At 40.3% G+C, this 12,179-nt stretch overlaps 1 protein-coding gene across 1 annotated transcript in view; it reads left to right on the top strand.

Moving 5' to 3' along the window:
• Positions 1-651: 651 nt before the first annotated feature.
• Positions 652-12,179, top strand: part of LOC131986279 (LHFPL tetraspan subfamily member 7 protein) — a 114,270-nt gene continuing 102,742 nt past the window's right edge. The window contains exon 1 of the mRNA XM_059351159.1: positions 652-1,387. Coding sequence (XP_059207142.1) covers positions 1,034-1,387 — 354 coding nt within the window. The 5' untranslated portion in view covers positions 652-1,033. The remainder of the gene's footprint in view (positions 1,388-12,179) is intronic.

Here is a 12,179-nt window from a genome sequence, read left to right as displayed (position 1 = left end):
GAATTGAAAAAGTTTCCAAGATTATCCAGTCGTTGCCCAAATCTCCCACTTTCTTCTATCTCATAGCCTACTGCACAGAATGAGTGTTTTAATTTATTTTCCGTGTGTTGCATGTTTTGCTCATATTGTTAACTCATCCTGGTTTCCTATTATTTATGACACTATTATACATATGCTAAGTTGACCTTGTCCATTTTCTACTTTGCGTTGAAAACTGAAAGAAAGAAAAAATACTGCCTTAATTGAAGGCTACATTGTATGATATCTATCTATCTATCTATCTATCTATCTATCTATCTATCTATCTATCTATCTATCTAGCCTATCTAATCTATCTAATCATATATAGCCTATAAGAAGTTCCTCCGCAGCAAAATAAGCCATTATATAACTGTTTTCCTACTACCCCTTAAAGCGAGTTAACTGAAATGTATGTGTAAGATCGGTGTATTGTCCTTGTAAAATATTCTTTATTTTGCTCTGAGATACACAGAACACTGCATCAAACCTCTCCGAGCCTCTTCGCTCAGGATTTAACTATGAAAATACCGCCCGGAAGTACTTATCTTAACACCAGTTAACTTCACACTGTGCAGACGCACCGTTTCTGAAACGCAAAGTGCGCTGCTGTCCGTGTTGAGGCAGAGCAAGTACAGTGAGGAGCAGAGTAGAGCAGCGGCTCCAGGTCCTGTTGGTGTTTGTGTGTCTAAATGAAAGCGCTGCTCCACCTGCTCTGGCATGACAACTGCGCATCCAGTTTTGGGTGTGACAAACATTTTACGCGCGTGTGTCAGGTTTGGGCTTTCCTCCAGGCTGAGTGGAGGCGCGGATGACTTCACTTTATTGCAACGCCATCACTCCTCCTGCTGATGTGTTTTGGACGTGTTCTTAGTGGTTTATCCGTCCAGACCAGATGTTCTGGACACACACACACGGGGCTGCCGCTGCGGATGTCCACTGATTTATTTTCTGCCGATGTAGTGCTGGTCAGGGGCTGAAGTTGAAGTCTTGCTCTTGAAGGCGTGAGCTCCAAATGCATTCGCTCCTGGGCCGGGAGAAGAAAGAAGAAGAAGCAGGGTTTGGGATTGATCTGGGTCTGTCTCCGGGCTTTCTGCCCCAAGCTGCCACCATGTTCAGCTGCGTGGGCTGCTTCTGGGTGCTCCTCTCCTCCGCTCTGGTCGCTGTGTGCAGTTTCAGCTTCATATCCCCTGCCTGGATTGTTAAGGACCAGCTGAGGAACAATCACCACCACCACCACCACAACAATAAGGACTCCGTGAGCTTCGGCTTGCTTTGGCATTGCTCGGAGTCTCTGGATCACATGTACCGGTGCTACACCTTTGGAGGACTGGGCAAGTTCGCAGAGATCCCTTCCAGCTCCTGGCAGGTAGGTGACCACACACACACCCATGTCCATCACATGTGGATGGATGACAGCTTGTGGGGCATCAAGTGGGAAGGGCATGGCATATGGTATTACAGGATCCAGGAAATAAATTATAGCATGGCAGCAGTCTCAGAGAATATATGAGAACAAATCATCTATCCTTCAAATCATATCAAGTCTAATTAACACCACCACTCAATGAAATTACACAGTATTTAAGAAAATGACTCTTAATTTAAGACATTTAATCAAGCAAGTCAGTTTTCTATCCACCCATAACTTAAAAAAGCTAAAATGACTTGTTAAGATCCAAATTTCACAGTAATTTATCAGCAATTATTCCACCCACATGTTTTTTTTATTTTCTATAGAAAACTGTAGTCAGGGTTCACTGTCACCTCATGAAACTCTGTATTCACTCACATACATGCATCATTTGTTTCACAGTAAACTGAGTGACATTAACAAATAATTACACTGGCTCTGATGCTCCTCCTCAGTCAACTTTCACAAATTTGGCATGATGCAGTGCGTTTTAGTCAGAAGAAATGATTCATTGATCTGAGGGTGTATCATACAGAGAGCAGCATCTGCAGCACAGCACGCCAGACGCACATCAAAGCTGAGAAAGTGGCTCTTGGTTGGCATGCTGCTCACCGATCGCGGCTCCCCACCAGTAGGAATTTCAATTTGGTCTCTCTTTGTCAAATTGAACCCGGTTAGCAAATGTTCAAGTGGCCGCTGTATTCTCCCTACATATGGTGTACACAGCTGTGCAGTTCTATCCAACAACAAACACCCACACAAACATAAATGGATTACTGGACAACCTGTCGGGCACAGGCCCAGGGGCCCAAAGTGTCAAGGGGCCCCCTGGCCTTCACCTTAAATATGTCTCTCAAACATTAGAGACACACCCTAGCTAGGAAGGCTTAAAATGACCACAGAGAAACATGCAAAGACACAAAAGAGACAGTAAAAAACTACACAGAGATGCTAACAGCTCAAAACAGACCACAGAGAGACATCAAAGAGACTCACAATGACTACGGAAAGTAACAAAACAACCACAAAGACACACAAAGCAACTCAAAGGGACAAAAACAACTACAAAGAGATGCAAAATGGCTATACAAAGATACAAAACAACTACTACAAAGATGCAAATGGCTGCAAATGGGCCTCAAAGAGACTCACAATGACTATGAAAAGGGATAAAACGACCACAAAGACACGCAAATCATCTACAAAGTGACTCAAAATGACCTCAAAGACACACAAAACATCTCCAAAGAGACACCAAACAGCTATAAAAAGATATAAAACAACTACAAAGAGATGCAAACGCCACAAAAGGCCACAAAGAAACATTGAACAGAGTCACAACAACTAAGATAAGGGACAAAATAACCACAAATACATGCAAAGCCACTCCATATGATCTCAAATACACACAAAACAACTCCAAAGAGGTGCAAAACAACTGGAAGGGAACACACAAAACAGATCCAAAAATGACCAAAATAACCAAAGACACAACATAACTACGAAAAACACCAAAACAATTGGAAAGTGACATAAAAAATGAAAATTAAACTAAAAAGAGAGATGTGTAATGACTACAATAAGACATAAAACAACAACAAAAATAAGGAATAAACAGGGGCCCATTGTCTCATAAATGCATACATAAATAAAAGTGTATTCTGTTACACAGGTGGGCCAGTGTTGATCTGTTTGTGGGGTCTTGGCCTGAGGAAAGTTGTTGCTGAGGCTGTGGGATATGTGAGCTTGTTAGAGCAAAAACAATTGTCCTTGTTAGAAGTCTTGTAACTGGGGCGCTCACTACTCCTGCAAGTTGTTGGATAATTTCATTCGTTTCTACAGGCAGGTTGTTTGGACCCCCCAGCCTTGCACTAAAAATCATTTTTTGAAAACCTCTACACTATACCAGGCAGCCACCTCTGGAGTTATGATTTATGCATGAATGGGAATTAGCATTTGAAAGGGAGATATTAATGGCTGCTCGTGTGATTGTAGCGCAAGCATCTGCAAAGAGAGAAGGATCCAACGCCTGGGATTCTTTTCACCGGGAAGCACAGGTGTTGAAGCGGCAGAGACAGATAGAGAGCAGTGAGCAAACACAGAGCAGATTTGGATATCTCTGTATGTATAGATAATCTCATTTATATTCAAACATTAAAGACTACATACTGAACCAAAGTGTGGCACGCAGTGTTTAAGGCTCATTTGGCTAAAATGAGTGGCCTTTTCGCCAGTTCTCCAGTTGTCAGGGAGTCAATTAATGGCTCCAGTTATGAGCTTCTCTTCCAGTTTGTTAGTGAGTGTGAGGCTGATGGAGCTTCTTTCCTACGCAGAGCTACATGTGTTAGTACAGCGGTGAACCCGAGCGCACCATCCTGCTCTCACAGCCATTAATAAAGGTGAAGGGGCCATTAAGTTTTCATCAGAGCCACTTTATTACTCCGCCACTCCTCAGTGATGTGCACATCGTTTTGCTGATGCCTTCCATTTTCAACTTGTCAACAACTTGCACACAGATACACAAACCTGTGCAGAACACGGGAAACAACATTATGCATAGAGCTGTGCTACACACACACACACACACACACACACACACACACACACACACACACAAACACACATGCAAATGCCTCAGCAGCCATTAATCCCACTCTGTGTTTGTGTTAGAAGTAGAAGACAACTGTATATTGAGCTCTGTGGTCTCCATCAGAGTGGAAGAGTGTGCTCTTGGCTCACTCTGAAAAGACAAGCTGTGCCCTGCGGAGGCTGCGTGAGTGAACCAGAGGAGGTTAAGGACAGGACAGGACAGGGTGGGAAGAAGAGGAGCAGGAGGAGGAGGCTCCCCGAGAGGCTGGCCTACTTTTTCGGGAGTTTTTCTGTTGTCGCTTCATGTTGTCAAAAGCTTTTCCTTGGACCGAGCTGCCGTCCAGAGCTGCTGGCACTCATGAGTCCAGTGCTGTGGGCCATCACCAGGCTGGCAGGGCAGCTGCATCCATTTAGACACACACACACACACACACACACACACACACACACACACACACACACACACACAAAGAGACTTAAAAAAAACATGTGAGGTGTTTAAGAGGGTGGCAAAGGGTCTTAAGGGTCTTATGTTGCGTTCATGTCATATGGAAGGATTGGTCAGAAAAATCTCATGTTTAGGAGAATGCCAGTCATTTTCTGACACAGAGTTCAGTTGCCTATATTACTTTTGTTTCTTTATTCATTTATTTGTTTGTCTTTCCTTAAATTGTGGTTGGACTTGAAGTGTTCACAATTATGCTGGACTGCTAGTGGGTCATTCCTGTTATGGAGCAACATTTGACCTTTGTAACTTGGACAAAAAGATGTGTTTGTTCCACATGTTTTTTTGTTTTGTTTTTTTTGCATTAAATAAGGATAATTACATGTTTAACTGCCAGGAAAAGATATGGGTCAATCTCAGGCATTCGGATGATAATCCTTTTGAGTGGACTAGTTGATATTAGAGCTAACAGGGTGGAAACTTTTCAACTAAGTTACCTATAACTCTGTGAATGATCCAGATTGAGCTAAGCGCCTCTATACATAATTATAATAATTTATAACTATAACAAATATGTTTTTACATTTTATAAATTGGATCAACTTCTTTATAATTTAGCCAAACATGGTGAAAGTGTGACAAACAGATGAACATCATGAAATATGGAAATTAAATACATCAGTGAAAGTTAATGATGCCCTTACTTTGCAGGTTAGAAAATTACTTTAAGGACACAGTGAATGATAAAACATGGGAATAAATAAATACATATATATGTCTTCCCAATATATATGATCAGAAAAGTTTTAATCCTCAATTTAGGCAATTTGTTTTAAATATATCACACATTTTAAAGTAAACATAGAAGAAGTAATTCCTGTTGCTGTACAACAGAAATAACCCAAATCCTTTCAAATTAGCAGCATCCAGATTTGTTTCACTTTTCAGGGACTTTGTATTATTAAGTTGAATATACAGTATATATGAACTTTCGATGAACTTGGTTTGTTCCAAGTCACGTGACTTTGAAGGTCCCGGCGGTCAGAACAAAAAACATGGCGGACAGTTCTCTCATTTTTAGTGAAAAAATCTATATTTTGACTTAGTTTCTGCATAAAAATGGATTTTGATCACATTTCTAGTGAGAAATATATGTTTTATTTTCTAAATATTCACTCAGTGAATGTACATAATCACTTTGTATGTTGGAATAGCCACGGGATATGACTGTCATTAACTTGCATTGTAGCGAAATCCGTGTCAGTTTCATGGAAATTTGAGTGATTCCGTGTCTATTCCACGGATTTTGAGTTAAGCAAATCCGTGGCTATTTCACGGATTCCTGTGAGACCATGTTGGAACTTTCAGATATATTCAGTCCCAATCATAAATTGGAAGCTAATGTAATTGCGATTTACAAGTTGGAAAATAGTCTCTACTTTAACGGCATGATCCATGATCCATAAAAGTGTTTTTCAGTTGATTTCAGCCACACACATTAAGCTTCTTGCAACAGGAACGCTATTGAAAACCTTCTCTTCTGCATAGTGGGTTTCCACATAAATTATTCCTTGTATTACTTCTGCTTGTTTCTGCTCAGTTGTCTCCGATTTTCCATCAGAGCAGATGTAGAGTAGCGGCAGTGTGGGAGCATGTTTGTGTACAAGCGCACACGAGCGCACACGAGCGCACACGAGCGTACACCTGCGTGTGTGTGCAGAAGTCAATGGGAGTGTGAAAGCGTGAGTGCTGCTGCTGCTGAGGTGGTTGCCAGGTTGAACGTGTCAGTAGAAGAGGTTCACTGTGAGCTGCTGCTAGGTAAAGTGTGAAGGAGGAGGAGGTGGCCTGCCAGAAAACATTTTCACCTTAACTTGTTAACAGCTTATGTGCTGCCAGCTGCTTCACAGCACTAAACACTGGAGTTGGATTAGCTTGGCCTGTGTAGTAACCAGCCAACAGCTCAGACACGTGTGGGTGTGTGTGTATGTGTGTGTGTGTGTGTGTGTGTGTTGACAGGAGGTGGTCCTCTTCACTGTATGTGTTTTCTGGCTCTGTGGTGGCAAGCATGTTCTCTCACAGTACATGCCCACTGAATGTCAAGGTCGTCTTGTAGCCTAAATGAGTCGTGGCCGAGCTCCAGCAACACTGATTGGAAAATGTCTGAGTTCGTCCTCATCTTTTGTCTGTCTGTACAGAAAATGGCAGCCTGACAAGGCTGTGGGGGAAAAAAGCATGTGATTGGCTTCCATTGAAATCTTCTGACACATGAGACAAAACAATCGGCCCATGTTGTCGTCCCCACATGCCAAGAAGATGAATTATAGACGTTACTGGAGATGTTTTACCATGCCTAATTGCCAGCTACCTATGAAGAACACTTACTGGTGCATAAACCCTGCTCGATGCTCTGAATGTCATTTCACCACTCAGTGAGCCAGAACTTGTTTTAAGTAGATAGATAACTCATTTAATGGAATTCACTTATGATTCTTTTGTCTGGCTGCTACTCAGCGTTTGTCTTTGCCCTCCTTCATTAAATGGTGATACACAGAAGTTTCCTGAGAAATAATTAAACAGGAAAAAGGATGTTACTTCTTTACTCCGACTCTATGGTTTGTTGGTGATTTTAAAGCTTCGTAAATGTCAGAATGTAATCTGTATTTTACACTCAACTGCTTGAGCTAAAGGAATATTATACATGTAGTACAGTAAAACCATAGTGGAGCTTGGAAACATATTCACTGGCTGTGCTGCAGCCTGCAGTGTGTAGCAGCTGTGTGCTGTAATGAATCACAGCAGGTTGAAACTTCAGTTTATCAGCAAATAAATTAAAATCAAATTATAAGGAAGGAAGTTACAAATACATTGAATAAAGAGTCTATTATAAGCAAATATTACTATTTTACCTTACTGTCAGTGTGCTAATTGAGTTACACAATTAAATGTGTACCAATTTAACACGGTTTATCATTAAGATATACTGTGGCAGGGTATTGTAGTTTTTTTCTGGAAAGCAGTAATAACTCAGGAGAGAGCCTTGCATTTTTATAACATCAAAAATGAGGTTCAGCCCCCTAATCATTTTTAGAGAGTACCTTAAAAGGAAACTCCAACGATTTTACACATCAGAGTCTGTTTACAGGTCTCTGGGAGTATTACTGTACATGTGAAAAAAGTTGAATAAGGCCTTTTGTTGGTCCAGAGGGAGCTACCGTGAAATCTGTTAAATTCAACATCGGTTCAGGCTTTAAAATGAAGAAAAAGTCTCAGGGGTGTGTAGTTAGAAAGAGGTGAGTTTACCAGACCTCTGTAGCTACTTGTCCCCCTATCATACTACCTGTAGCTTGAATTACTCTTCTCGTTTTCACCAAACAGTATTGAGTAAAGAAATCAGTCACTTTTACTCTGAACATACTTTGTAGATGATATGTTTAATTTTTAACCAAAGCGATTGAACAGTAACATATTTTATTTGCATTGAACAGACACTAATTCAATTCAGAATAATTTGTCAGCTCAAAATATGCTCTTCATTATGACAGCTTTTGAGCTGCCTCGATGAGTTCATCTACAGAAAATTAATATGCAACTTTTTTGATAAGTTATTCATCATTTTTGAGACTGCAGCAAGAAGAAAATGACAAAAATTCTCTGTTGGCAGCTTCTCCAATGATAATATTTTCTGTTTTTCTTTGTCTTTTTTCGATAGCCAACTAAACATCTTTGGGTTTTGGACGAATGGTCAGACCAAACAAGAAATCTGAAGATGTTACCATGTTTTTACCATTGTTTGTTGGTTTGGTTGTCAGCAGGATTGCAGGAAAGCTAGCGGACTGATTGATGCAGGGTGTAGCATGAGCCAAGTAAGAGCCCATTAATTTTTGGAGTGGATCCGAATCATTAGGCAGATACACAAAAAAGTTTTTGACTTTTGTTAACATTGTAAGAGAGGGAGTGCATGGCTTTGGCAGAGATTCTCACTCTCCACTCTCCGCCCTTTGTTTAATCAGGAAAAAAACTGACTGATTAATTAATAAAGAAAGTCATAATTTGTTGCATCCTGAGACAGTTTTATTACCTTTCCTCATTTTTTCATTTATCCTTTATTTATTTCTCAAGGAATCATTGAGGGTAACCTCTCATTTACAATGATGTCGAGAGTACGGAGAAAACACACGCAAAAACATTAAAAACAGTTACAGTGAAGGGCAGAGTTATTGGTTATCATAGTTTTAAACTGGCCCATAGTTATAATTGTGTTGAGTTTGAGTGAATGTTGTAAGATGTTCCAGGTAGATGCAGCAGAAAAACTGAAAGCAGTTTTTCCAAATTCAGTTTTTCTCACTTAAATAGACCACACTTAGAGGAGTTAACTGAAAAGTGTACACATGGTTGCTGAATATTTCTTTTAAACCCGAAGTGACATCTGCCCTCCCGAGCAGAACATGATGGTATGCACTTGGTGAAACAGCAGGTTCAGGCGGAGACTCACCAGTGCGCCGCCCAATAACAGAGTGATGGACAGGGTCTGGCCTTTATCTCTCCGAACAACATGAGAAAGAACTGAAGGGTCTGTGCTCTGAGCTGGCCGCGGGGGTCAGAAAGTCCAATGGCACACACACAGATGCACACACACACATTCCCAAGGGAGTCAATGTATTCCTTGCCACTTGCTGACAAATACACCGGCCCAACAGACGAGCACAGAGCTGTGAGATCTCCACTGAACAGAAAGCCGTCATTTCGTCCTTGATGCGGACTCCAGTTGCTCCTTAGATTTACTGTAGCAGTAAAGCTTCTCTCTCCGCCTCTTATATCCTCTCTCCTTTAATGCTAATGGGGAACCTCTGTGGTGAAAGCCATTTGTGTGGAAGTGTATCTGCCTGTTATAAATGATGTTATGAGGTCTAATGCACATGTTGTATTCCTGCTTCTCCCCGCGGGGATTCCACTGCCCAGTTTGCACGAGAGACAAAAGGCAGACTTGTCGGGCTGCTTTTTTCTCGCTGACCTCATTCTGTTTAGAGCTTCTTGTACAGTGCTTTCCACAGAGGCACGTTCGCTACACACACACAACTATGATTAGACAACTGGGAGTGATGTGATGCACCCACACACGTACCACTTTTACACAGCAAGATGAAAAGAGGCATAGGGAGCACACACACACAAAAATCTTTCACTCATCACAGTGAGATCAAAAGAGACGTTGATGTGATGGACAGTGGCTGTCCATGTCAGCACTGATGCAATAATTAGAGGTTCAGGGTGGAAACGCCGGGGGACATTAGAAGAGAAGATGAAGACCCAGTGAGTAGGGCTGCTCAATTAAAGCAAGAATCATAATCACGATTATTTTTGGTCAATATTGAGATCATGACTTAACAGGATTAGTCATTGAGTTTGGAAACATTGGATTTATTATTTTTATTTTTTTATTTTTTATTTTTTTTTTTACAGTGGATTGGCCTTCAAATATAATTCAACTGAATAAAATAAGAAAAAGAAATGTAAGTAAATGAGTAAATTAGATCAATAAATATATAAATAAATTTTATTTTTTATTTTTACACATTTAAATAATTGAAAAATAATAAATACAAGTAAATTACATACAAATAAATAATATAAATTGTATTATAATGTTAGTATGCTTCCACAACCTACTGAACATGAAAAACAAAACAAAACAAAACATAAAACTCTACTGCATAAAGAAAATGAACAAAAATAAATAACTTGCGTTACCACTGCCTACTGAAAAACAACTAAACATATATTCATCATTTTTATTATACTGCCTTCAACATATTGCAGTTAGTATCTCAGTGAAAACAGCTGAAAATCCTCAACTTTAAAGGAAATTGTGTGCTGGATTCATAACACATGACAAAAACAAAAGCATCATTGTGAAATGGAATGTCGCACAATAACCGACCAACTTGTTGTCATAATTGTTGGAAGCCAAGATCATAATAATAAAATTCACTTGATTGGCCAGCTCTACCAGAGAGTGATTTCAATAAAAATCTTGCTGCTGTTTTCCTACAAAAAACCCACATTTTAAATGTTACAAAACTGTATCCACTCAGTGCCCCAGCAAACCGCCCCCATCCACAGCACAAAGCAGCCATCATCCATAGTCACACTCAGTTATAAACTGAACTCTGTTTCTTTTCAGCTGATATCATAAAAGGAATTCCACCTGTTATGTTCCATCTCCAGTCCATTTCCCACTGTGCTCTCTCCTGACCTTTATCCCAGCCTCTTGTTGTCCGTGCACTTACCTGTGAACAGAGAGAAAGAAAAGAGCAAAGAGCTCAGCACATGTGAGAGAAGAAAACGGGGGAGGTCAAGAGTCGTGTTTTACTACCATCTTCTTCTCTCCAAGTTGTTTTTCAGGTGGCTGGTTTAGAGCAGAGCTTCATCTTTCTGCTCGTGGCAGAGCATATAACGCTGCTTTACGAGACAAACACATCCTTGGCTCCAGACTCGGCCTCATATAAATTAGTATTGTATCTGGTTGTCGGTTCACCTTGACTTATACCAGGTACATAAATAGACTCATTGCGAGAACTTCAGTGTCGAGCAGGAGGAGGCGGCACGACTGGAAAGAGAGATAGATGTTTGGTTCTTTGACAGCAAGTCTTGCGTGAAATGTAGTGTGCTGACTTATTATCATACTGTGCATGTTTACTTCAAGGCCACTGTCTGACTGGTGACAAAATTAATGGTAGCACCGTGTATACAGAAGAGCAATTCACAATGATAGATTTGGGGATGAATGGGCCATTTGGAAGGCATCCTGATTCTCATTTTTACTCCCTCACAAGCCACAATTTTCTTTTGTTTGAACTAAAGACCAATCTAAACCTCCTGTATGTTTACTTCTATGTAATGCAATTTGACTACAATAACTGTTGGAATGGATTGGAAGTGTGTAATGCCGTGCTGATATGTCAGGTGGGTATTTATCTTTTGCTGTGTGCCTCTAATATGAGCACTTTGTAGAATTTGTCAATACTCTGCTGGTTGTCTGTGGAAGGCACTTAAAGGACCGTAGCAGTGGTCCTGCATTTATTATCCCATTAACTGCAAATTGTGCATACTACGGTATACATGGCACCATGAGTTTTCACACTGATTCTCCACCATCAAGGCAGCGATTGATGTCAGCACACAATGAAAATCAACATCCAGAGACTTGCTTTAGAAAAGTAATCCACCATTGTGAGTAGGGGCCTTTTATTTATTTATTTTATACAGTTACAAGCAGGGACTCAATTTTCAAAGCTTCCGAGACTTCAGAGTCGGCTGCTGATCCGAAACTTTTTTTTAACTTACATTGCGATTATTTGTTTAATCGCTCTTTCAAATCGTGCATGTTAGAGTGTCTTAGAGTGCTTTATGTACCCAGATTGTTTTTAGCTTTTACACCACAAATTAAGGCATCAACCGATCATGTTGATCATTTGTGTTCCTCAGCACCATGGACAATAAACTCTAGAGCAATCTCAAATTGCATTGCCGTACAACTAGGTTTTCAGGAAAGTGAGTAGCGTATGTAGTTTACTTTTGGATGTTGTAAAGGTGGTAGCAAAATAATAATGGCACAGCAGGATTGGCTAAAGTAAGCTAACGATAATGGCATATACAGTCATGGAAAAAATTATTAGACCATCCTTTTTCTTCAATTTCTTATTCCTTTTCAAT

The sequence above is a fragment of the Centropristis striata genome, chromosome 15 (genome assembly GCF_030273125.1).
Source record: "Centropristis striata isolate RG_2023a ecotype Rhode Island chromosome 15, C.striata_1.0, whole genome shotgun sequence".
Lineage (NCBI taxonomy): Eukaryota > Metazoa > Chordata > Actinopteri > Perciformes > Serranidae > Centropristis > Centropristis striata.
Note: the sequence above shows the minus strand (reverse complement) of the source record. Positions and strands in the feature narration are given on the sequence as shown.